The 27,487-nt window shown below is 43.7% G+C and overlaps 1 protein-coding gene across 4 annotated transcripts in view; it reads left to right on the forward strand.

Annotated features, from left to right (window-relative positions):
- The window catches only part of RTN3 (reticulon 3), a 164,972-nt gene extending 153,297 nt beyond the window's left edge, over window positions 1–11,675 (forward strand). For all 4 annotated transcript variants that reach the window (XM_033954841.1, XM_033954842.1, XM_033954843.1 and 1 more), the window contains 2 exons: window positions 782–840; window positions 9,814–11,675. In XM_033954841.1, the coding sequence (XP_033810732.1) occupies window positions 782–840; window positions 9,814–9,859 (105 nt within the window). In that variant the 3' untranslated portion in view covers window positions 9,860–11,675. The remainder of the gene's footprint in view (window positions 1–781; window positions 841–9,813) is intronic.
- Window positions 11,676–27,487: the final 15,812 nt, after the last annotated feature.

Raw genomic sequence — 27,487 nt, forward strand, 5'->3', positions numbered from 1 at the left:
CCCTGTCCCTCTACCCACCCCACCTCTGGCCTCACAAGGGCTGTGATCATCTCCAAGATTCAAATCTTTTTGAATTCCTGGAGAATGTTCCCAGTTTCTGATATTTTCCAGCTGTTAATTTATACATTGTCCACCATTCATACAACTTGCGGGCCACCAGAGGCAGGCTTGGCACTACCAGCGACCACCAAGTGGCTGCCAGCAATAGTCGGATAACAGTCAAAACCATTTTAGAAACAAATATCTAGTCTCCTCCATATTCAAATCATACAAATGTACACAAATTCAATCCAGCTTAGGTTCTACCGTCTACCCAAAATGTGAAACAGCACCTCAGAAATCTCCCAGTATCCCTGAAACAGTGCACTCCCACCACATATGCAGGTATCTTCTGACCCCCTCCATAGTCTCACCAACCGAGCCCAAAGGTCTTAGCCCTAATCTTCGCCAGGTGTACTGAAGTGTAGTACCACCTCAACAGGATCTTGTACCCATTTTCTTCTTGAACAGTAGCCATTCCCAATGTGTTATGAGACCACACCCTCTTCCATTCACTAGCTATTAATGGTCTCCCTAAATCCGCCTCCCAGTCTCTCTTGTATGTCAACATTGTGTATGAGTATAGGTGCTTACTTAGAGATTCTTTGTAAACAACTTTGCTGTAAATTTGAAGTATTTAACTAAGTAAACTTCTGCTGGAAACTAAGGACTGTGCTTCTGAGATGTAGAAGTGGTCAGTTTAGGTTGTGAACTTGTTTAATGTTGCTCTTTTCTTCCTTAGACTCAAATTGATCACTATATTGTCCTTGTGCGAGATCAGACCAAGTCCATTATTGCCAAGTAAGTTTCCTATTGGTCCCTCTACAGTTTTTGGTGCATAGGTCAGTAATTTTAAGTATTAACAATTTTCATTCCAAAGGAATCATCATTAGGTGTGCTGCCTTATGTGAACACATCTGTTTGACCTCCCCCCCCAACTGATACTTTTTATGTCAAGAAATGGTGTCAGTCTCTTACGTTTTAAACAGTTCTGTATTTGAAAATTTGGAACAGCAGATGGGTGCATTGGCAGAATGAAGGTCTGATCTGGAATGGGGGAAACAGCTCAGCCTGAGTAAGATATATTAGAGTCTAATGTGTCAGGAGGGATTTCTTAGTAGTAAAATAGCAATTTCCTTTTCATTCATATTAAGCCAGTCCAGAACTAATGGGTTTTGTGCATTCACCTGCAAAGGGAGACAGAGAAAATAGTTCAAGTAATATGCCTGTTAAGCATATCATACAGCCTGGAATGTTCAGTGGTTTGTCTCTAAGCAGATGAAATCATGCAACCCCTCTGTGGTGCTTCTGTGTCTGTTCCTGACACAGTTTATGCCAGATGTCAGTTGAACAAGGGGTTAGTGCTGGTTAACATTAGCTCATTTTTTATTGCACTTTCTAATTGAGCTGCAATGACACTCAGAGGTGGCATGTCTCAATAGTGGTGGGTTCTTCCCTCCCCCCCATCCTCTAGCTATGCTCCCTGCCAGAAGGGTAATTCTCTGGAAGGATGGAAGAAATGAGGCTCAAGTTTAAGGTTTGCCCTCCAGTGTGTGACACACTCCAACTGCCAGTAAGTAGTGTAACATATATACAGTATACAGTGCTCCACCGCAAATTCAAGGTTGGTGGTTTGCGATCCCGGTCATTCGCGGTATTTTCCAACTGCGAATGACCAGGCAGGAGAGAGCAGCCAGAGCACCGATGAGTGAAGGAAATCACTTGCTGTATGCTCTGACCGCCTCTTCCTGTACTACAGTCGGGCCTTACCAATCAGGAGCTGTGTTTCAAAGCAGCTCCTGATTGGTGAGGCCCAACTTTAGTACAGGAAGAGGTGGTCGGAGCATACAGCAAGTGATTTCCTTTACTCGCCGGCACTCCGGCTGCCCCCTCCTGCCTCTCCAGCTGCTCTCTCCTGTCTCCCCTGCCTAAAAACTGTTTTCGCGGTTTTTCAGAATTTGCGGGAGTTTCTGGAACGTAACCCCCGCGAATTTCAACGAGTACTGTACTCAAATATAAACTGAGATTCTTGGGCCAAAAACTGGCCCAAAAATGGGGGGTCTCTGTTTATATTTGCACCAGTGCCTACCCACCCCCCCCCTCCCGGACTTGTTGCAGCCTTCCGCTATGCTGCCAGGCTCTGCACCTGTTCCCCCTCCCTCAGCCAATATCATGCATGCCACCGTGCCTTCCATATGATCCACCTACCTGGAATCCCTGGTCCAGAGGTGTAGCTTTTTACGCTCCTGCCCATTGCTAAGCTGGTTGCTGCCACAAGTTCTGGTGGTTCAGCTGTACCGAGCAGAAGTGCGCTTTGGGCACTGCTGCTCGATGCTGAGTGGGTTCCTGAATGGCTCCTGTGAATTCTCAATTAGACTCGCCACAGCCACTTTGGACTGGGGATGCTGGCTCAAGGATCCACTTTAAGGAGTTTTCTCCGTACTGTACCTTTCTTCCTTTCTATCGAAAGTGGTTTCTGCCTTCTTTGTCAAACAAAAAGTAAGTTTGTCTGCTTTTACTTCCTTATGCTTGGAGCAAAAGAATCGGTTCTTGCGTAAGTTGGCTGTCAGGGGAGCCTTGCTCCACTGTTTGGAGAGAACTAATGTTTTCCGGCAGTCTGATCGCCTATTTATCCTGACTGCTGCGCCTCGCCTTAGCCGACGGCCAAGCTGCCGATTTCGCTTAATGTCCACTCAACTGGAAGTGTGGCTATGTCATGAGAGGAGTCTCATACAGTTCATCCTGATGAACATTGCAGGGCTGCTACTTGGTCCTCTTGTCATACTTTACCCAGTTTTTACAGAGTGGATGTGGCAGCTAGTTCTGTTGTCACTTTTTGGGACCTCAGTGTTGGGGGCAGGCTCTTCTGTTCCTCCCTAGATGTTACCATTGCTTTGGTATGTCACCTAGCGTATGGAATCTGGAAGGGACATAACAGAATGGAAGATTAGGTTTATACCTTCAATAATCTTTTTTCTGTTAGTCCCTGTAGGATTCCATATGACCCGCCCTCTCTGTGTTCACTCAGTTGTTTGGCATAGCCTGCTTCTTTCTGCCTTGATGAAACTCTTTGCAGGCTTGAACGCTTTCCAGCTAGTTGACAGATCCTGTGGTAAGTTTTCTGTGAGTATGCATTACCAAAGGCCTTTCTTGGGGTGCTCGTTGCACACAGCAGGTTAGTACTACATTGTTCCTCAATGTTTGAGTTGCCTTTGTGCCTGTTATCGCTTATTAATATTTTGTAGAGCAAACCAGTTCAAGAATTACTTATATTGTTGGGGATCCTCCCCTGTATCCCCTTGTCATGGTGACCATGGCGAACAAGAAGGCTGATCGGTTTTTCAGTCATCAAGAGGCCGACAGCGACAGTCTGAATGCTCTGGTGCAGTCCTGGCCGCAGGATTGTCTTTTCTATGCCTTCCCTCCATGGCCTTATGAGCCTCTGGAGCAGGATTCCTTGATGGATCTCACTATCAAGACAGTTTTCCTTGTGGCTGTCATGTCAGCTCGGAGAGTTTTGAAGCTCCAAGCTGTTTCTTGTCAGGATCCTTTCTTGGCATGTTATGGTTAGTGGTGCTTGTGCGTACGGTTCCTTCCTTCCGAAAGTGGTTTCTGTCTTCCATGTGAATCAGGAAGTTCGACTGCCGGCATTTGTTCCTTCCAGTTCAAAGGTCCAGGACAGGGTGATGCGGTCCCTAGATGTGCGCAAGCTTTTGCTGCAGTATGGAGGTCACCAGCGAGTTTGTCCTAGTGGTCCTTCCTGCAAGTGCAAGCCTGCCTCTTAAGGCTACCATTTCGAGATGGATTCGAGCGGCTATTTCTGCAGCTTATGGAGCGGCAGGAAAGAAGCCCTCCTTGGGGTGCGGGTTCATTCAGCCAGAGGGGGTTTCCTCCTCTTGGGCCAAGTCTTCAGCTGTGTTAATGAGATTTTCAGGGCTGCTACGTGCTCCTCCTTGCACACTTTCACCAAGTTTTACAGGATTGATGTGGCAGCCAATTAGGATACTGCTTTTGGTGTCTTGGTGTTGGCAATGAGCTCATCAGTCCTACACTGATGTTTTCGGGACTGCTCTTATGTCCCACTGGTCTCAGAATAAAGGGAGATTGTAGAAGAACAAAAAATTAGGTGCTTACCTTTGCTAATCTTCTTTCTTGTAAATCCTCCTTTATTCTGGGAACCCACCTTATGTATTCCTGAGTCACTAATCAGCTGCCTTGAAGTACAGTGGAACCTCGGTTTGCAAGTGTTTTGCAAGATGAGCAAAACATTCTCGCAAACCTTAACTCGCAAAACGAGCATTGTCCTGCTAAACGAACGTCCCCCTGCAAGATCTCAGAGAGAACGAGAGCCAGAAGGCCTTGAGCATGCGCAGATGTTCAAGGCCCAGCACAGGCAAGAGGCAGGATCTTTCCTTAATTGGCACCAGCACGCAGCAGATGGAGTAAGGAGCTTGTTTGAGTGGGCGGGCGGATGCCACTTCCAGCATGGGGGTGCAATGCAGTTCTCGCGTGACGGGGGTTCGCAGGCAGGGGGTGCGATGCCGGTTTGAGCAGGGGGAGGGGAGATGGAGCAGCGCCGGTAGCCTCGGGGGTGGGGGGAGGAGGAGGAGGTAGAACGAATCAAAGCAAGTTTCCCTTACTTCCTATGGGGAAACTCGCTTTGATATATGAGCAATTTGGTTTACGAGCATTCTTCTGGAACGAATTATGCTCATAAACCAAGGTTCCACTGTACTGGTAAGTTGGATTTATGTTTTGGACCAGTCTTTATAAGAGTGTCATCTGACTAGCACTAAATTTGGGGAGAGGTTCCCTGGTTTGCGCCCCCTTCTGACAGTGTAGACTGTTTTTGTCGTCCAGGTTTATAATGTTTCATTAGGCCGGTAAGTCTGACTTCTGTGGTAAGCAAATTCAAGTTTCAAGTTTATTAGATTGTTTGATTAAACGCTTTTCCAATTTCAAAGCGTTTTACATAAATAAAATAGAGTTTAAAATGGACTCACTTATACAATTAATATTCTACTAAACGAACAGGGTTACATCATTAGACAAGAAGACAACTGATAACAATGGGAAGGTGGGGAGGAAATACAATATTTGTTAAAAGAGTACATAAAAGGGAAACATATTGGGGAGATAAGGGGAAAAAATGAGAGACCGAAAAAAGGTCAATAAGAATGAGTATTTATAATCTATATTTAAGGGGAAAAAATTAACTGGTATTATTGAAAGAGTAAACTGTCAATTAAAGGCTTCTTTAAAAAGAAGACACTTTAGGTTCTTTTTAAATATTTGTAAATCTTGTTCTAATCTTAAATACAAAGGAAGAGAGTTCCATAACATTGGTGCTGTAACGGAGAAAATTGAAGCACGGCGGGTTCCGATAACTTTTAAAGAGGGAACATTTAAAGTAAATTGTGAAGCTGATCTGAGAGCTCTGGACGAACTGTATGGAATCAAGAGCCTATCTATGAAGGCCGGAGTATTAGATTTTAGTGTCTTAAAGACTAAAAGAGCTATTTTGTAAGTAATCCTGTAAGATATAGGCAACCAATGAGCACTTTGTAGTAAGGGTGTGACATGATCAAATTAATGGAAACACTTTTAAAACAGAGAATGGTCAAGTTTCTGGAATCCTGTGGATTACAGAACTGGATGGATTCACTAGAGGTAACATAACATAACTTTATTCTTCTATACCGCCACAATCAGATGATTTCTGGGCGGTTTACACTGAAGAGAGCTGGACAATCAGCAAAGTACAAAATACAAATAGCAAGAGTACAACAATTTCCTAAGAGTAGTCAGAGTAGAATTATTGTTATTAATATAACTTCTATTTAGGAAATGAATTTATCAAACAGTACGGTCTTAATTTCTTTCTGAAATGCGCCGTAAGACAGCCTGGCTCCACTGATGTAATTACCTAACCAGGACTGCTGCTTACTTGCTTGAAACGAAAAAGTTCTATCCAGACAAATTTGATCAATTTCTTTGACTGGGTGACCAGAGAAATGGATAGAGGATGTGCGCTAGATGTGGTGTATTTAGATTTTAGCAAAGCCTTTGCCAGTGTTCTACACAGACATCTAATAAATAAATTGAGTGCCCTTGGGATGGGTCCCAAAATAACAGGCTAGGTCAAGAACTGGTGGAGTGGAAGGCAACAGAGGGTAGCGATCAATGGAGATCGCTCTGAGGAAAGGGATGTTACCAGTGGTGTACCTCAACGTTCTGTTCTTGAGCCTGTTCTTTTTAACATTTTTAGAAATTATATTGCTGAAGGGTTGTCGGGTAAGATTTGCCTCTTTGCGGATGATACCAAAATCTGCAATAGAGTAGACAAGCCAGATGGTGTGAATAACATGAAGACCTGGTGAAGCTTGAAAAATGGTCTGAAATTTGGCAGCTAAAATTTAATGCTAAGAAATACAAGGTCATGCATTTAGGATGTAGAAACCCGAGGGAACAGTACAGTTTAGGGGGTGAAGAACTTATGTGCACGACGGAAGAGCGGGACTTGGGTGTGATTGTATATGATGATTTTAAGGTTGCCAAACAGGTTGAAAAGGTGACGGCGAAAGCTAGAAGGATGCTAGAAAGAGAGGTATGGCCAGTAGAAAAAAGGAGGTATTGATGCCTCTGTAAAAGACTGGTGAGGCCTCATTTAGAATATTGTGTACAATTCTGGAGGCCGCACTTTCAAACAGATATAAAAAGGATGGAATCAGTCAAGAGGAAGGCTACTAAAATGGTGTGTGGTCTTCATGATAAGGCGTATGGGGACAGACTTAAATATCTCAATCTGTATACTTTGGAGGAAAGGCAGGAGAGGGGAGATATGATATTTACATTTAAATACCTATGTAATATAAATGTACATGAGTCAAGTCTCTTTCATTTGAAAGGAAACTCTGCAATGTGAGGGCATAGGATGAAGTTAAGAGGTGATAGGTTCTGGCGTATTCTGAGGAAATACTTTTTTACGGAAAGGATGATAGATGCATGGAACAGTCTCCCGGAAGAGGTGGTGGAAACAGAAACTGTGTCTGAATTCAAGAAGGCCTGGGATAGGCACGTGGGATTTCTCAGAGAGAGAAAGAGATAATGATTACTGTGGATAGGCAGACTAGATGAGCCATTTGGCCATTATCTGCTTTCATGTTTCTATAACCTGTTTTCTAGTTTAGATTTTTGCTGTTTTGCATGTGTTAATATGAGCAGAAATGATTTGTTTGGCGGGGAGTTCCCCGTTTCCCTCTGTTTATTATCTTCTGTAGATGTTCCTGGCTGCTTAAAAACTGACTGGCATGCTCCAGGATATGCTAGCAGAGGGAGGAGTTAAGACTTCAATCATCTGAAGCTTTCTGCAGTTCCTGGCGGCTAAGGATGCATAAAAGCCACTGGTCCTGGAATAAAGGGAGGATTTACAAGAAAGAAGATTAGCAAAGATAAGAACCTAATCTTTCATTTTGTTCCTGTTCTATGCTCCCATCCATGCCCACCATCTCCCCTCTTTTTGTATATCTCCCTGTGTCCAGTTTCTCCCCCTCTTACTCCCTAACACCAGTATCTTTCTCACACTCTTTCTTCTCTCTGCCAAGTTCAATATTCTACTCGCTCTTCCTTCATCTCATCCCCTTGGTTCAGCTTTTCTCTTTCCCTTCTCTTTTTCCTTCCTCCCTGCAGGTCCTGAACCTCTCTTCCTTCCCTTTAGCCCCCTTCCCATGGGTCAAACACCTCTATCCCCTCCTTTCAGCGCCCAGGTGTGGGTCTGGCACATCTCCTTTCCCTCCAGCTCTAGTCCACCCACCACATGGGCCTAGTACCTGTCTCCCTTCCCTTCAGTTCCATCCGGTCCAGCAGCCCCCCTCCCTCCCTATAGCAGGTCCAGCATCACGTGGGTCCCTCGCTCCCTATCACCTCCCTCCTTCCGATGTAAATTCCAGCAAAACCGGAAGAAGGGACTCAGCCTGAAGAAGGTCCCGGAGTAGGCCTGCAATGTTGCCTTTTCATCGAAGCTTCCAAGAGGCTGGCAGGCCCTTGGGGCTGACTCAGGAGAGTCACAGGTTTGTTTTTTGCCAGTTTTGACCCATGATTGGGAGCGAGGTGGGGGCTGCTAGGCCTGCGATCACAAAGGGAGATGCTGGTCGTGAGGGGTGGGGAAGGAAGCATCTTGCATCAGATCCTTGCAACCTCTCCATCTGACTGTTAGGAGTGTGAGTTTGGGTTTTAATACAAATTTAACCATGGTTCACTTGACCTCACAGGATTTTGCCCACCTATTATTTAAATGTACGTACTGTCTCATTTACCCACACATTTGTGTTGTACAAAGAGGAGTTGTCCTATCATTTGTCATTCATACTTCAATTTTGCCATAGTAGCCCCTGATGGTGATGTGGAGTGTTGTCATACACGTCATGCAGTGCTCATGTTGCCATAAAATTGTCCCCTTTTGGCGCACAGCTCTTTCTCAGCTCAAAGCTTTTTACATTTTATTGTTGACTTGTTTTTATTATGTCATTTATACAGCAAGTCTAGTGAATCCTTTGTTTTATTGTACACCTTAGAATGCCATATGCTTGCTGTTCAGACATTCTGGTTACAGGGTTTGTCAAATGGTTCATGTGCAGTTAAGTTTGTTTTTTATATTTAGAGTATATATATTTTTTTGCCTTTTATAAAAAAATGCTAAAATGATGTTTTGATTGGTGTTGTTATTACTATTATTTTAGAATTCAATTTAAATGCGCTTGTGTTTCTTTTAAAATTATACATGGTATCTTTAATCCTCTTATTCCTTTATTTTGGATGTTTACCGATTCTCCTTTGCAAGAGGTATCCAACCATTTAAACTCTCCCTTCCTTCTAAAAAAGGGGATTAAAGGAGTCAAGATCTTCAGTCAGTCTTTGGTTTTTAAATTCCCTCAACTCTGGAATGATCTCTCCTTTTTTTTTTTTTTTTTTTTTTTTTTTAAGGAGTTCTAATTTGTTTCAATCTTTCCATAAATCTTTAAAAACTACTCTATTTGCCAAACATTTTGAAAATTAATTCTTTTGAAATTTTGCTATTATCTTCTATTTATCATTTGTAAATAATAACTTTATTTAATTGCTGTAAACCGAGTCGAGCCTTCTCAGAATGATTACTCGGTATACAAAGTTAAGCTTTAGTTTAGTTTAGTGCCTCTTTATTTTATTATATATGCTTTGCTTATTCATGCTCTGGTTTTTAGAAGATGTTTTCATCAGTGTTAATGCTAATATTTTTTATGTGCCTCTTTGCTTTATTAGTTACGTTTGAGTTTGTTGTCCTTTGAGGAACGTGATGTCAGTTGCCGAAACCTGGATCCTGGTTAGGACTTTCCTAGGATTCCACTTGGGATCTCATATGATCTTTGGAGATCAGGACTCTTTCTGATTTATTTATTGATGTTTTCAATAAATGTAACTGTTGGTTTATATTAACATCTCTCTTGCCTCTTCTTTGTGTTATACTTTCAAAGCAGAACAGCACTGTATTTTGGGGAGTCTCCCCATACTCCTCCTCATGTGTGTCTAAGGTTGTTACCTGCTTTGATACAAACTGTGAATGGAGTAGCAGAATCCTTTGGAGAAGGAGAAGAAGTTGAAGTGCTGGAGTGGATTCCTTCTGCAAGAGCTCACGTGCATGGGGAGAATAACCTACAGTCCATAATGACATCCCTATTGACTAGAAAAGATATTAGCAAGGTAAGAACCTAACCTTTTTCTTTCTGTTTTTCTCCTCAGGGTTCAAGCGAAAGTTCCTGGGATTGGGAAGAAAAAGGCAGAGTAACTCCCCAGTTGGAAGGGAGGGGAAGAAACCTGGCTCACTCTACAATTAAGCCCCAGTTCCATTGCTCTGTCAGTCTTTATTCCCAAGAAGGAACATGCCTGCATTCCAAGCTTTTTACTCCATTCTAGAGCTACTTTAAGCCTGTGTATCTTGGGATTATGACGCACTAAATTCAGAACTCATGTCTTCTGGGGAGAAGTTATACAAAACTGTTCCCTGCATCCCACCCTGGAGCAACTGGCTTTCTAGTTCAGGGGTGGGGGGGGGGGGTGTATTTTCAGTTTTAAGAAGATAGAGGTGTGGGACATGGGCAGTCTCTCACTGCTGCCTCATGCTGGGCCTTGTTCCCTCCACAGCTCTTCCAATTTTTCCTGGCATTGGAATGAGGTTAGGGAGAGCTTTTGTCCTCCTGATAGTGTTGTAATATTGCTGTATGTGATTCCCCTTGTACCCTCGCTTGCACTAACGGGCTTCCCTCCCATCCTTCTGAAGTGCTGAGTACATGAGACTGCACATCATGCTCTTCACAGTTCTGCTTACCTCTTCTTGTGACATTCTGCTCTTCTTCCTGCTCAGCTTTAATAAAGGTTGTATGTAAGTTTTGGTTATCTATTATGGAATAAATTAAATGAAAATGTCTGTAACTGCTGTAAAACTTGGTTTGATAACTAGTTTAAGAATTACAAACTTTAGTGTATTAGGATTCTTTTTAAACCTCCCTTATCCCTGACAGGTAAAAAAGAGGGGAGAATCTTCCTCCCAAGTCCTCAGATCCTTCTGATCCCTCACTGTCTTGCTCCACCCTCCTACCAGCTTTAGAGAAGATAGGTCAAGTGTGAAATAAATATAACCAGGTGCTGGAATTGAAGGTGGAAATAGTTTAGAGTGTCTAGTTTTTCTTCCACTCAAAAGTATGGGGGCTTCCTTGAGTCTTTGCTGTACTTCCACCATCACCCATAGTTGGCCTGGGTTGGTTTTTTTTATTATTGGATTACTTATGGCCTTTGCCCTACTGTCGCTGGATTTCTCTAGGCTATAGGAACCCGTCTGGGTCCTATGGCTGGAAGAAGATTGTTTAGATGGCTAAGGTATAATGGGTTGTTAAGAGACAGGACTGTGTTTTTTCACTCAGCTTGGATTGATATTTGGTCCCTGGTACTAAGCTGTGTATACTAATGTTTATTATGTAGTATTTTAATATCGGGATGAGGACTGCAGGGGGAGGTGGTGAGATTTTTTAAGTGTCTAAAATAGGAATTATAAGAAACTAAGGAAGAGGAAACAGGATGTTCAGCTTATGCAGCAGGTGAGCTGTGATTGGTTTTTACTGGAGAAAGCATAGTGTGGCCCTTATATCCATTGTGAATGTTCCTTCCCATCTGGCCTCATGTTCATGGAGCAGTGACGTGAGGTATTTTTTCCTTTTGGAGCTTAAAATCAAGTGATCCTTTCACTCTCAAATTCTGGTGACCCTGACTCCCACATAGGATCTTTTCATTTGCCGCCTCTATACTTTGTCTATGCACTGACGACTTTAAAGCCCTATTTCAGGATTAAACAGCTCCAGCCTGCTCCCCTTACTACTATGTTTAAATAAATTTTATCTGATTCATCTGTGAAAGCCACCCATCTTACCTTTTTATTTTTTAATTAAAGAGCCAATGTAGAAGATAAATGTATTAATGATGTCCCCAGTATGTGCACGTCTGTGTATTCATTATCAGTACAGTAATGCCTGCAGAAATGGGAATTGCTTTCTTGATTTTCTGTGTAATGGCAAAATTAATGTGATATTAATAAACACTGAGAAATGGTGTGGCAAGTCTCTGCTGTTTTTCATTGCAAGTATGCCCTTCATACTTCTGTCATTTAATTTATTTTTATATGGCACATATGTAACTCCTGTTCCCTCCTCCACCCCCTTAAATCCTATCTGCATCCATTTGGTTACAGTCACTTGCCTTAAAATAGACAATATACCGTGTTTCCCCCAAAATAAGACAATGTCTTATATTAATTTTGGGCCCAAAAAATACACTAGATCTTATTTTCGGTGTAGGTATTATTTTTTTCATGTAAAATGATTCTCTCTCCCTTCCTCTCCTCCACCTCAATTCTTCCTCTTTCTTTTTTCTCCCCCACATGTGCAGCATCTTTCCTTCTCCCTCACCCATCCCCTTGTGCCTTCCCTCTGCAGCATCTTTTTATCCTTCCCTCCCAACTCCCGTGCAGCAGAACCTTTGCACAGTATCTTTCTATCCCCCTCTCCCATCCCTTGTGCAGCAGAACCCTTGTACAACTTATATCCCTCCCTCCCATCCCCCCGTGCAGCATCTTTCTATCCCCCCACTGCACAGCTGAACCCCCACTGACCCTTCCATCTCTCCCTCCTATCTGAACCCTGCCAACCGCGAAACCGACATACTTTCTTCCAAACGTCAGCGTCGGCAGCAATCAAAACAGGCTGCTTCACGGCCTTCCCCCTGGGGCATTCCTCTGCCACATCACTGATGTCATCAGCAACGCGGCACACGGAATGCCCTGGCGGGAAAAGGCTATGAAGCATCCTGTTTTGATTGCTGTCGTTTGGAAGAAATTATGTTGGTCTTGCAGTCGGAGTGGTTCAGATGGAAGGGTCAGCCGGGGGGGGGGGGGGGCTGCGCGGCATGGGAAAGCGCTGCTGCCAGCTACTCCAGCGCTTCAACTAGGGCTTATTTTTGGGTTAGGGCTTATATTAAGACCTACCCTGAAAATCATGCTAAGGCTTATTTTCGGGGAAACACGGTAGTAGAAATAACCATAGTGGCAACAGTAAGCATAGGTTGACACAAGCCATATATTAGGGACTGCCTTCCACATTTCTGGCCTTATTCCATTTTGCCATGTTTAGTGCAGTTAACTAATAAACATTTCATATTCTTCAATATAGTATTTCGTAGGAAAGAGGACAGGCTTCTCCACAATTATGATCTCATTTCTGATGGCTGTTGCACAGCATACTGTTTAATCCTCTGTCTAGATCTGGATGCTCATTAAAAAGGAAAAACCTGGGGGACCTCAGTGAATTTAATCAAGAATGGCTGGACAACTAGGCACTCCCACTCTATAACACAAATGAACCTTCTTGTCCACAACCCCTACAACACTGGTTGGAGGCAGATAAGACTGCATAAAATCTTTATACCACCTATAAATGTTCTAGTAGTTTCTCCACCATATTGGCAAAGAGCCACCCTAGCTAAGGAAGGCCTGCCAGAGTAGTCCCAAGGTTGCTTTCCCACTGAAGCATGATTTGGCTTAATACTTAGTACTGCATTTAATCTATAAATTTAACAGGAGCCCTCTAGCCCTGGCCCCTTCTCCTCCAACAGCCCAAAAGTGTAAAGATAACTTTATTCCTGTACCCCAATTACTGTGAATGTACTACTGTAACAGCTGCACAGCTGCACTTTTCTGGGCTTCTGGGTAAAATAGGATATAAAACTGAAATAAATAAATAAGTTATCTTTCATGTACCCATGTTTGAGAGAGAATCTTGCAGGGCTACAAAATTACCCTTCCTTTGCCAGCCCTCCAGATCACTCCAGACGCTGGCACTTAGGTTATGCATTCCAACCAGGAGATGGAGACTAGAACTCTGTTGAATAAGATCCCTATACAGTTGCTAGGCAGCCAGTATTCTCAGTCTTCAGCAGATGAACATGTGGTTTCAGTGTCTGGTAGGCCTACAGAGGTTACCTTTTGGAGTTCTGTTTGGCAGTCTCTTTCTTAGGTTTTAACTACAGTATCTTAAATTTAAAAAAACCAAACAAAAATTGTTCTTTGGCCTTCAGGGTCCCTCTCCCAAGGGTTGTACCTTGGCTGAATGGTTCAGCTATAAAGCCTTGAGTGTATTTTATCTGCAGCATACAACCCTGTTGTTGAAGGGAAAAAAAGGAACCAATAGCAGGAGTTTTAAGGGGCTAGCCTTGCTGTTTAGTAGTTAGGAAGCTACTAAACACTAATTATGTTACATGTTTCAAGTTTATTGGCTTTTAATATAACGACCATCAACAAGTATCTATCTGGCCGGTTTACAATAAAAATTTGAAAGGAAAAAATAGATAAATATAAAATAATGAAAGTGCACACCGAGGACATTAACTAGACAGACTTGAAGGTGAGGGAGAATGGGAAGGATGGGGGGAAAGTTACATGTTAAAAGAAGAAAGGAGAGAGAGGGGAGAGGGTAAAACAAATAGGGTGGGATCGCTTTATAAAAGCGGTTGGTTGAATATAAAAAGAAGAAAAACACGAAGAATAGAAAAAAGGGGAGAAAAAAATATATATATATGTAAGGAAAAATCTAAACACAGAAAAAGGCATCGCTAAATAAGAAGGTCTTCAAGCTTATCTTAAATTTGTCAAGTTGATTTTCGGATCGGAGTAGCTGTGGCAGAGCATTCCATAAGGTTGGAGCTACTACTGCGAAGTTTATTTTCCTAGTGTAGAAGAAATCTTTTATAGAAGGAATTGACAAGAGTTTCTGATCGGCTGACCTCAGGAGACGTATTGAGCGTTGTGGGATGAGGAGCTTGTCTAGGTATGAAGGCAGGTGAGAAAGTCTGATTTTAAAAGTGAACAGAATGGTGTGTAATGGGGAGCCAGTGTGCTTCCTTCAGAAGAGGGGTAACATGGTCAAATTTACCAGCTTTATAGATGAGTTTTATTGCTGTGTTTTGAATTAGTTATAAGCGTCGAATTTCTTTTTGAGGAAGTCTGTTATAATGAGAGTTACAATAATCAAGGTGAGAAATAACTAGAGAATGAATTAGAATTTTGATTGCGTCTGTCTCTAGTATCGAAGTTAGAGAGCGGATAAGACGAAGTTTGAAAAAGCAAATCTTAGCAACCGAGCTGATGTGATCGTGGAAAGTGAGATTTTTATCAATAGTAACTCCTAGTAATTTTATTTTTGATTCTATTTTTATAGGAATGGATTTGATGGAAATTTTTCCTGATAGTCTCACTGTTGTTGATTGGGAGTAGGAGACCACAGGATTTGTCAATATTGAGGGAGAGTTTGTTTGTGTAAAGCCAGTCATTAATTGTATCCAGTTTATTGTTAATGATGTTTATTTCTGAGATGTTTGAGGTGTTGATAGGGTGAAGGAGTTGTATGTTATCTGCTTAAGCGAAAATCTTGAATAGACTGTGCTAGGGTAAGAAGAGGAGATAAAAAGATATTGAATAATAGAGGAGATAGAATGGAGCCTTGCGGGACACCATAGGTTTGTGAAATGGAAGTAGAAGTTTCATTCTTTACATGAACTTTAAAACAGCGTTCATTAAAGTACAAAACAAACCATGAAAGAGCCTGGCCTGTGACGCCGCAATCTTTAAGTCGGTTGAGGAGGAGAGAATGGTCAGTGGTGTCGAAGGCTGCAGATAGGTCAAGAGAGACAAGGAGAACCGATTTTTGATGATCATGATAGTAATGTATAGTAGAGACTAGACCTAGTAGTGAGAGTTCAGTTGAATGTGAAGAGCGAAAGCCAGTTTGACATGGATGTAAGGCATGGGTATTGTCGATGAATTCGGTAAGTTGATTATGAATGATTTTTTCGGTTAGTTTAGAAATCAATGGGAGGTTAGCGATAGGACAAAAATTTGCTGGTGAAGAGGGATCTAGATTGTGATTTTTCAATTTTGGAATGACAAGAGCTGTTTTCCATGCTGTGGGGACAAGGCTGTCTGAAAGAGACTTCGATACCATTTCCCGAATGAATGGGCCGAAGAAAGAAAAAAATTTTTTGAGAAGCGACGGGGGGATACTCTCCATGAGATTGTTGAGAGTATTTAGGGATTGTAGAATTGAAAGAAGATTTGCTAGAGAAGGCAGTTTAAAGTTTGAACAAGTACATCCCTTCCAGATTCCATATGCTAGGTATTCAATCCCAACCCGTAATCTGGGAGTTGCAGAAATCCAACACTCTTCTATGCAAATGCTCCACCCCCCTTTGCTAGCAAACATATCCAGTTACAATTGCTGCAAGCAATCCATGCAGAAGTCTTTTGCTGTTGCTCTGCCTCTTGTTTTCTCGCTTAAAGTTCACTTTCTCGGTGGCTTCAGTGCCTTCAGACTTCTTCCAGGTGGTCCCCTGTCAGAGGAAAGAGCAGAGGGCTGCTGCTTCACAGAGAAACTCTGGATCTGTGAAGCCAGCCTGCTGTGTGCCACCCTTACCAAGCTCAGAACCCCTTCCCTTGGGAGTTTGCTTGCCTAGTGACCTTGTCACAGGATTTAAGTGCAGACTGTATGCATCTGGAGTGAAACTCACCTGAGTTTCAAGGCGCAGGCTGCCTTTCCCACCCCCAACCGTGTGATGAGTCATAGTCGGTGTCCAGCCAACTGGCAGTCCAAAAATCTTCAACTCTGATCATTTGAAGAAGTTTCTGAGGCAGAAAATCCATTCCCTCCACTTAGCTGCATTTAAAACTACTGACAGTCATGGCACTGTAGAATTGTGAGTAACCCTCCACTATTTCCTATGGGAACTTTGGTGGTGGCTTGCTGAACATTTAAAACAACGTTTTTCACCGTTTGCAGATACGGTTCAGATCCTCCACCTCCCCAGAATGCTATTTTCTATTTTGGGGTTTTTATTTTTGCCGTTTTTGGCACAAATTCACTGGTGGTGGCCATCTTGGATTTTTATCAATTTCTTTTTCAAAGTTTTATTTCTGCCTCAATACCCCTCAATTTGTCTAAAAATTATTTGGTATGGACTTCCCAGCCTAGCCTAATCTGCTGGATGTGTGCATTGATGGCGCCGGATCAACAACTGTGTACCACAGCATGCAGAGGGAGGGGAGGGGAAATTCAGCATTTGTCACCTCTGTGTACTCTAGGGCTGGGGAGCCGACCTGGGTCCGTGACTTTGGGGAAAAAATATCGCCCAGCAGTCCTTCTGGAGTCTGGTGCAAAATGCCAGCGTTCCTAGTATGGGGACTTTCTTGGGGCACCTGTGCCTCAATAGACCCCTGCCATAGTTGTGGGGTGTGACTTTTCACCAGAATTTATTTGGCTTCTCTGGAAAGCATTTTATGCGGACCCCGCTAGTTCAATGCAGCTAGTTGGGACCTCAGGAGACAGAGCTTCCTGTTCAGGAACCTTCTCGTCCTGCGGCAGCAGACCTCAATTGCACTAGTTACCATTTGGATATTATGCCTCTGCTGTCGCCTGGCACTGCTTCTATTTTGAATCCAGCTGATACCCTTGCCGGCACTAGTCAGCTCGACTGCCCTGAAAGTTCAGATTTGGATGATGACCCTTCTGTACGCAGACTTTTTAAGCATGGTTCTGTCCATCTTCTCATTGATGATGTTCTGCAAAGAGCTCAAATTGGATTCTCCACCTTCTACTTCTCAGACTTCGGTCATGGACCTCTGTAATGTGCTGTGTTCCTTTTTTCCATCCCATCCACAGCTTGGGCTGGTTACGGAACAGTGGGACTCTCCAGAGAGCTTTTTCTGGTCTACAGCTGGCTAAGCTTTATCCTCTGGTACCTGAATTTCAGCAAGTTTCTGAACAGATTAAAGTGGATTCCACCGTAACGCAGGTTGTCAAGCGCACAGCTCTGCCTGGTGACGGGGGAGTGATTCTAAAGAATTTTCAGGTTCGCTGGGTATCAAAGTGGCGGCAGCTGCTTCCTTCACTGAGTGAGCCTGTCATTCCAGATTGAGTGGTGCATCCTCTGCGGATGTACCTGCCTGTCCTCCACTAGTAATTGGTGGTGCAGACTTGTGCCGGTCCACAGAAATTTCCTGCTGGTCCATAGGGCCAGCACATGCATTGGGCCTGAGACAGTGCTCTTCAACCGCCGGTCCGGCAGTGTGATCGATGCGGCGTTATCTTCTGGCCGGCTCCCTCTTCCTCACTGCCGCAATGCACAAAGCTGTGGGCAGAGGCTCCTACAAGCGTCCTGCGCTTGAACTGAAAGCCTTTTCTCTGACGTCGCAATGTCAGAGGGAAGGTTTCCAGATGAGGCGTGGGACGCACGAGGATCCACTGCCTGAGGCTTTATGCATTGCGGCAGGGAGGAAGAAGGAGCTGGCCCGAAGATAACACTAGGGGCGGCTTAAAATGGCCAGGCGGGAGCAGGCCAGAAGGTAAGGCACAGCATGGAGGGAGGGAGACAACAAAGGTAGGGGGAATGATTTTATTTTTGAATTTAGTGATTAAATTGTGTCAATTCTGAGAATTTACATTTGCTGTCTGTAGGAAGAAATGCATTTGTTTCTTTTTCTCTGGGGTTGTTCTGTGTTTGCAGAGTCTTGAATCTTAGTGTTTGTTTGTATATATTAGTACTTTTAATTTTTGGTCCTGTATTTGCATAGGGGTTATCTGTGTTCTAGTAGGAATGAATGTTGAGAAGCATAAAGTGTGCTTTGTGTAGTTTAATTTTGTGGTTAACCATTATGTGTTGTTAATAAGATTATATTGTGTGTATATATGAAAAATGAGTGGAAAATATAGTTACAATTGGTACTATTATGGGGGTGGGGTCTGGGGTGGAGATTGGGCGGGATCTGGTCCACGACTTAGCCTGTGTTTTGGATTTCGGCCCCTTAATGTGATTGAGTTTGATACCTCTGCAATAGAACTTACCAAAGTGGAGAAGCTGTGCAATACAGAAGCAAACGAGCCAGTAAGCAGAACAGTGTTTGAGGGGGGAGATTAAAGGAGATTTGGTTGGTTTTGTTGTAATAAAATCCATAATTACTTTCAAATTTAAGTCTACAAAGTAGAACTATGGCAAGAGTTATGCTGTATACCAGTGTTCAACTGCCGGTCCACAAAATAATTATTTTATTTCCGCCAGTCCATAGGTATAAAAAGGTTGAAGAACACTGGTGTAGATTGTTATGTAGCAGATGCTCTTTATGATCTCATTCGAGTTCTTAGTAAGGTCTCTGCTTATGCGCGCTGGACTCTTTGGATCTGTCATTGGGCATGGGACACCGCCTCAAAGGCCATCTTGAGCAGACTTCCTCTTAAGGGTCAGCTTCTTTTTGGTAAAGTTCTGGATGACCACATAACCAGTGTTGCTGAGTGCCATCCTAAGTATTTCCCTGTGAACAGGTCTCGTCAGTCAGAGGGGATCGTAGTAATTTTTGATCCTCCCACAGGTTTTGTCAGGGCTCCATGGGTTCTTCTGCCCAGAGATATTCCCAGACCTACCACCCTTGTTGTAGCAGTTTCAATTCCAGGCGGCCTCAGGCCTTCAGTTCACAAAGCTGCAACTGCTCCTAAGAAGCCCCACTGACACCAGGTAGATGGTCATTGCAATACCTTCCTGATCCCAAAACATTGTGGCCCTGACCTTTCCTACTGACTTTTGGCTCTTGAATTTCCTTGGCCTTGGAGAACCTGAGTGTTGCCATTGCATGGACTGTTTTGTATAAGGATCATAGTGGTGTAACCATATTTCATCAACAGTAACTAGTTGTTTCAAAAAGTTGGCAGCAGCTTGCTGAAAATGTTTAAAGTCAACTTAGATGTGTCCATTCTGTTGTTTCTCATCAGGATTCAAACATTTAAGCACCCACTTGGCTAACAGGTTCTGCATACCCAGCTACTTGTGGATTATACACCTAACACATTCCCTGCATATCTGTATTGTCTCACCAGTTATTTTAGCTGATATTCGCCAATCTGCAAAAATCAGGTCATGGACATGGTCAACAATTTCAGGAGTTGACACCGTTTGAGGCCTCCCAGACCTTGCTGCATCTTCAGTCTTAAAATCTCCATGCTGAAAGTTTTCACACCACTACTTCATTGTGGAGTATGATGGGCATTTGACACTTAATGTTTGCATAATACATTTATGGATTTCCTTTGGAGTTTTTCTTCTGCAGAAATAGGAACTTCATCACAGCTCAGAGTTCCACACTTGAAAATTTCACATTTTTTGTTGACATGGTTCAATCAATGATGTGAAACAGTGATAAAATATAACACTACGGTTCTGCAAATTGGCACTTTGCAAAATAACAGTTTAGGAAGTTGGTTGGGCTGAGAACTTTTCAGCACCCCTTTGTAATTGCTGTGGTTGGTTGTAAAACGCTTTATTTACTAGTTTGCTTGCTATGCATTACAGTTTTGTGGAACAGTCCATAGCACATTGTGTCTTGAACATCCATTTGTGGTTGGTTGTTTTGGGGTTTTTATCTGCTTTGGGACTTGATATCAACTGCAAAAATGCTGGTTATCAGGGGGGGGGGAGTAAGCAAGAAAGAACCAGAGACTGTCTTGAATATAAACTGAGATCCCCATTTTTGACCTAATAATCTCAGTATATGCAGTATTACTCAGTAATTTGAGTATGTATATTTATTTAATTTTCTATCCCGTTGGCCCCAAACAGCTCAGAACGGGTCACAGGTTAAAAATAAATATATTCAAATTATTGAGTAATATTGAATATAAATTTGCACTGGATTTGCCATAATTTCAGTATAAGTTTACAATACAAGTTTTTATCCTCCTAATGACACATACTAGGGGTCTAATACCAATATACCTGTACATAATATTGAGTGGAAGTTAGCAAGAAAGAACCAGAGACTTGAATATAAACTGAGATCCCCATTTTTGACCTAATAATCTCAGTATATGCAGTATTACTCAGTAATTTGAGTATATTTATTTAATTTTCTATCCCGTTGGCCCCAAACAGCTCGGAACGGGTTACAGGTTAAACATAACATAATATACTTGTACAGTTTACTGGTTACAATTTACCATAGTTATCCTTACAGTGCAAGTTTTCAAGTACAGGTTTTATCCTAATTGATACACACAGACAGTTTACAGGTTGGATTTGCCATAGTTACAGTGCAAGATTTTACAATACACGTTTTTTCTTACATGACGCATACTGGGTTCTGGTACCAATATACATTTCTTTGTAATCCATTGGTCAATGGTAAATGTAAATAAAGCTGTAAAATTTCATTCTGAAATTCCAAGCAGTTGCTGAGAAAACAGCAAAGAAACTAGAGGGTTACCTTTCTTTGCCTTATACTGTAGGTGACCAGGCTTTGGAGCTCATTGACAACCCTTGTTGAGGTGGTAGCAGAAAGAAAGACTGCCTTCCAGGTAAGGTATTGCAGGGAGACTAGGCCTGCCCTAGTGGTTCAAAAGGCTCTATTAAGAGATACAAGACTACACTGAGGTCCCATTATGCCATTGGGTCACAAGGGGATGGGTTGAGACTGGTCTGTCTTCAATGCATTGACAGTACACAGCAATAACTGAGAGGTGAAATGCACTGAGGTTGTCTTGAGCACAAGATTGGTAAGTAAGGGAGAATTGGGCAGGTGATGGGGGTCTTCACTTTTCTGGTTGATTCCAGTGAGTGAAGGAGTCCATTTAGATTGATGGGGTTTCCTAGTACTAGGCCCTCTGGCTGCTGAAAACAGATTTGATTTCTTGTGATATTGAGTGGTGCCTTGTAGACTGCTTACCACTTACCAATCTCCATGCTGCCAGTGAAAGACAAGGAAGGTTGGAGAGTAGCAACTGCTCCTGTTGTGTGGTAAGGGATGGACAAAGGTCCAGTGGGACAGGAATGTTCTCCATAGAAAGGAGAAAAGAAAAGCACAGTTGCGTTAGCCAACGTGGTGCAATTAGTATGATGTCCACAGAATTCTGTCTCATCTTTTGAAACATTCTGGATATGAGTGGAAATGATAGGCATAGAGGAGTCAGTTTTCCCAAGATATGGTGAACACAAAATGGGCGCTGGATGGGCAAAGAATACAGCATACATTATGCATTGTCTACAGCTGCAAACAGGTCACTCGGGGGGAATCCCATCTTTCAACCCTGCAGTTGCCTTGAAACTTTGGATGACTACTCATTGGAGTCCAGCTTGTGACTGAGTTTATTGACCTGGCATTCAAGTACATGGCTTGAATGTTGGTGTGAATGGTCATGCAAATGACCACCTGAAAAGTCTGCTTTTTTACCACAAAATTCCCCCCCCCCCCCAACAAAAAAAACAAAAACAAAACATTGCTACTTGGTTGTGTGGATGACGACATTCATGTTCTGAATCCATAGTTCGAAAGCCCTTGGGCAGTGATATAGTAGACAGCTCAAAGCTCCAACTGGTTGATGGGGATATACCTTTCTTCAGACCAAAGGTTTAATCCAAATGAGCTCCCCAGTGGAGAAGCATCGATTGTGATGTGTGAACTGAAGTGGTAGAGGCTGGAAAGGGCATCCTGCCCATAGGGATGCTAAACAGCAGCACTAATGCAGAGAGTGCTTGAGCACAGATGGAACTGGGATGAACCTGCATGAGGGATTGTGTATTTTAGTTCCAGTGGCACTTGGTGTAACTGTAGTGGTTGCATAGGAAGTCTGGCTTAAGACATGAGCACTGGTTGCCCAGCAATGTAAGCACATTGTGAGTTGATATAATCTGTGATGCACTTATAGTTGGGTAGTCAGTTCACTTCTGTCATCTAGAAAGCAACTGTTGCTGACATGATGTATAGGTGAGCTCTGATAAAGGTAAAAGTCTGTGAGGGTGGATTTGTCATGATTAGAAGGCTAGAGTTTACAGCTGCAGTTTAGCCTGTAAGATTGAACACTTTAAAATCAAAAGTGTTTGAGGCTTGGGCAGAGCCTGCAGGGATGGAGATAGATATTAGTACTACTACACACACACCTAAGGACCAGGGTCTGTAAATTATTCTGATATATACTCCTCCGTTAGTTCCTTATAGGGTATAGAGCAGTGGTTCTCAACCCTGTCCTGGAGGACCACTAGCCCAATCGGATTTTCAGGTTAGCCCTAATGAATATGCATGAGAGAGATTTGCATATAATGCAAGTGACAGGCATGCAAATCTGCTCCATGCATATTCATTAGGGCTAGCCTGAAAACCTGATTGGCCTGGTGGTCCTCCAGGACAGGGTTGGGAACCACTGGTATAGAGTATTTATCAGATGGAGATAGATCCCACGGGTATGGAGACAAATTTGTCCCCATGTCATTCTCTATCCCTGGATTGTACAGGAATTGATAGACAAAAGGGCCCTACTTATGCAGGTATTCTGCTACCAATGCAATGAGGGATACTTGGTTCTGGTCTTTGAGGTCACTAGGCAGGCCAGATTTTCAGGATATCTACAATGGATATGTATGAGTGATCTGGCAGAGCATACAAATCTGAGAACTAGTGATGGATTAAAAATGGGGTGACATCACATTTCTTGGCTTATGGCTAGTTATCCTGTACTGATTGGAGATGTTTTAGTAGCCTGGCAAAGTCTGGCATACGCAGTCTTAAACAATTTTCTAGACCAGGGTTAGGCAGTGGCGTACCTAGGGTATGTGGCACCCGGGGCCCATCATTTTTTGACACCCCCCCCCCCATGTAAAAATTTTTTTTTTTTTTTTTTTGCAATAACCATGAAATGGAATAAATGGTCAGAATAGAAACAGGCAGTGAAAATTTTCTTTTATTGAACCTCATATGTAACCATTATTCCAAACATAACATAACATAAATTATGTCTAAATTGTCATGACATTAGAAGTACATATGGAGTAGTTGCAGGTGATGCTTGGGACAGTTCTGATTGTGTTAGTTCGGTTTTATGTGTTTTTTGAATAGAAGGGTTTTTATTTCTTTTTGAAGGTTTTGCAGTCTGTGGTTGATATCAATTGGTTGTAGAGTTGGGGGTCGAGTGTTGCAGCTCGAATGGCTAGGAGGTTGTCGAACAGTTTTTTTCTTTTGACGTTTTTGGTTGGAGGGTGTGTGAATGGTGCACAAGTTCTCCTATGTCTGTTTGAAGTGGATTGAATTATTTAGCTGAAGAAATTAGTTACCCCCCCATTCCACACACATTAATTCTCTTCCATTTTTGTTCCCATTATAAAAAACACTGATAAGTTCCCAGAAAAAAAATACATTAAAATAAGAAGTGAAAACAAAGGCCCCTACAGATGAGAACATAACATAAGAATAGCCTAACTGGGTCAGACCAATGGTCCATCATGCCCAGTAGCCCATTCTCATGGTAGCCAATCCAGGACACTAATACCTGGTCAAAACCCAAAGAGTAGCAACATTCCATGCTACCGATCCAGGGCAAGCAGACACTTCCCCCATGTCTTAATAACAGATTATGGACTTTTCCTCCAGGAATTTGTCCAAATCTTTCTTAAAACCAGCTACACTATCTGCTTTTACCATAACTTCTGGCCACTTCATTTTTAAGTTTAGATCTTTCCTTTCAAACAGAGACCTTTCTAGATGTCAAATACAGCACAAGGTAACTTCACATGGACTTAGCTGTGCAGGAAATGTGAATCTCCTCATACACCCACCATATAGTGCAAAAATGTGCAAAGGTCTGTTTTTTTCTTTCGATCACTACATAGCCTAATGCCACACAAGCAGCGCTGTTACAAACATATTCTGTAGGTCAATGCTAAGGATAACAAAGTTTCCTTCCTTGGACCAGAAGGAGATAAACCACTGGAAGAGATCCCAAAACAACACCCAAAGACCCACTCAGTGTGTGAATCAGTTGAGTGGAGTGGACTAACTGGGGGGTGGAAATGGGCCCGGAGTTTGCTCAGCAGAATTTCCCAGACCACCTCTTCCTCTCAACACATTGACACGCTGCCACCATCACCACTAGGAACACCTCACTGGGTAGGCCAGCTATGCTATAAACTTTATAAAACACATTATTATATTTTCTTATAAAGCACATATTTTAACTGACCTCTCTGACATCCTCAGCCTTTCCATTCACAAAAATAGAAGGAAGAAAAGTTCCCATTTCCTGCTGTCTCATGTCCCCGGCCTATACAATATTTTTTTTCTGCAGACCCTTCAAAAGTCTGACCAAATCCTCGTTTCACTTGCATTATAAAGTACTGAGGATGCCATCTCTCCCCAATCCCAGGTCCTAAAGTCTAAGACAGTAGCGCAAACTAATGCTGCCAGATACAGGAAAAAAAAATTTTGATTCGATTCAGCCCTATTGAATTGGTTTTTCAATTCGATTTTCCTGCCCAGTTGGGTGATTTTTTTCAAAACTCCTGGTGGGTTTTATAGCTTTTTCACCCCCTTTGGCTTCTCCTAACCACACTGGCGCTGTGGTGTAAATAAAATAAAGAAACAAAAAGGACTTTTCCTCTTTCTGTTAAATCCTAGCTCACGTTTGCAGTCCAACACCAGCTCTGGCAGGATACACATTTCAAATCTGACATGTTATAATCACAAAACAGAAAATAAAATTAATTTTTCTACCTTTTGTTGTCTGGTTATATTTCAAATCTTGTTGGTCCAAGGCTCTGGTTTTCTTCTGATAACTTGCTTGCCAGGGTCTCCTTCTTTCTGCATGCTAACCATCCATCTGCCAACTCTGTCCTCCCTTTCCATTTCCCTTCCCTTCCCAGGAAGTCTGGTATCTTTCCTTTTTTTCATCTCCCTCCACAGATCCACCTTTTCTTAAATACCCTTTCATCCGGCATCTCTCCCTCCTTCCCCACCATCCCAGAGTCCACCATCTCTCCGTTTCTTTTCCTAATTACCCTCCTATTCAGTATCTCTATCCCTCCTCCACACCATCCCTTGTGTCCAATTTCTCTCCCTTTCTGTTCCTTCCCTCCCTAAATCCCATGGTCCATCATCTCTCTCCCTCTCCTCTATTTTCAGACCCATTATTTCTTCCCCCCCCAAAGTTTGGCATATGCATGTCTCTTTGAACACCCCCTTCCCTCCGTGTACTTCTAAATCATGTTCCCCCCCCAAAGGCCTGTCCCCCCTTAAAGGTCTGCCTGTCCCACCTTGAAGGCCTGCACCCCCCTTGAAGGCCTGTCCCTTCCCCTTGTAGGCCTGTCCCCCCCTTGAAGGCCTGCCTGCCTGTCCCCCCCTTGAAGGTCTGCACCCCCCGAAGGCCTGCACCCCCCCCGAAGGCCTGTCCCCCCACTTGAAGGCCTGTCCCATCCCCTTGTAGCTTCTCCCCCCCCCCTTGTAGGCCTGTCCCCCCTTGAAGGCCTGCCTGCCTGCCTTTCCCCCCTTGAAGGCCTGTCCCCCCTTGAAGGCCTGCACCCCCTTGAAGGCCTGCACCACCCCCCCCGAAGGCCTGCACTCCCTTGAAGGTCTGCACCCCCCCCCCCGAAGGCCTGTCCCCCACTTGAAGGCTTGTACCACCCCCTTGTAGCTTCTCCCCCCCTTGAAGGCCTGTCCCCCCCCCCTTGAAGGCCTGTCCCCCCCCCTTGTAGGCCTGTCCCCCCCCTTGTAGGCCTGTCCCCCCCCCTTGTAGGCCTGTCCCCCTCTTGAAGGCCTGCCTGCCTTTCCCCCCTTGAAGGCCTGTTCCCCCCCTTGAAGGCCTGTTCCCCCCCTTGAAGGCCTGCACCCCCTTGAAGGTCTGCACCCCCCCAAAGGCCTACACCCCCCCCCCGAAGGCCTGCACCCCCCTGAAGGCCTGCCTGCCCCCCTTGAAGGCCTGCACCCCTTGAAGGTCTGCACCCCCCCCCGAAGGCCTGTCCCCCCTTGAAGGCCTGCCTGCCTGCCTGTCACCCCCTCCCCCTTGAAAGCCTGCTTGCCTGCCCGCCCGCCCCACCCTGAAGGACCGCTCGCCCCCCTGGCCTCCCCGCACCACCTATGAACAGCCGCAGCAGGATCGCGAAGTCAGCGTCAGCGATCCCTGCGCTGCTTCCTGCGCCACGGTCCCGCCCCTCCTCTGACGTCAGAGGAGGGGCGGGATCGCGGCGCAGGAAGCAGCGCAGGGATGCTGACGCTGACTTCGCGATCCTGCTGCGGACTGCTTCACAGGTGGTGCAGGAAGGTCAGTGGGGCGAGCGGTCCTTCGGGGGTGGCGGGGGACTGAACGGCAAGGCCGGGAACACCCCCTTAGGGCTGGTACCCGGGGCGGCCCGCCCCCCCGCCCCCCCCTAGGTACGCCACTGGGGTTAGGTAATTCCAGTCCTTGAGAGACACAGGCAGGTCAGGTTTTCAGGATATCCACAAATATGCATGAGATAGATTTGCATCTCAAGAAGGCAGTGCATGCATATCCATCTTATATATATTCATTGTGGATATCCTGAAAACCTGACCTGCCTGTAGCTCTCAAGGACCAGAATTACCTACCCCTATTCTAGACAAATGCTTAGGGTAGTGTCATAGAGGCAGAAGTATCAAGATCTTTCTGAATGGTCTAAATAAAATCATATAATGCAAAGAAAAGTCTACATCTCCCCAGCTTGTCTCTAAAGAATACTGGTTTTCTCTTTATAACAATACAATTTATGTGAATTTAGGCTTAAAACTGTTTATCTTCCGTCCATCTACCACACGTTCAAAGCTTGTTTAGTCCCCACCCAATAATTGGGGAAGCAACTTTGCTGGTCAGTTCGGAGTTGTGATGTAGCATTGTATTTTTATGTATGAGGGTAAATAAAAAAGATAAGGCAAAATAGGTTTAACGGCTTTAATAGAAGTAAATGTGAACAATCACTTTTTCACATAGTCCACATGCAAGAAGAAACATTTGTTGTATCATTTAACTAGCTTCTGCATTGCTGCACAGATGATGTTTTCAGCTGC

The sequence above is a fragment of the Geotrypetes seraphini genome, chromosome 8, assembly GCF_902459505.1.
Source record: "Geotrypetes seraphini chromosome 8, aGeoSer1.1, whole genome shotgun sequence".
Taxonomy (NCBI): Eukaryota; Metazoa; Chordata; class Amphibia; order Gymnophiona; family Dermophiidae; genus Geotrypetes; species Geotrypetes seraphini.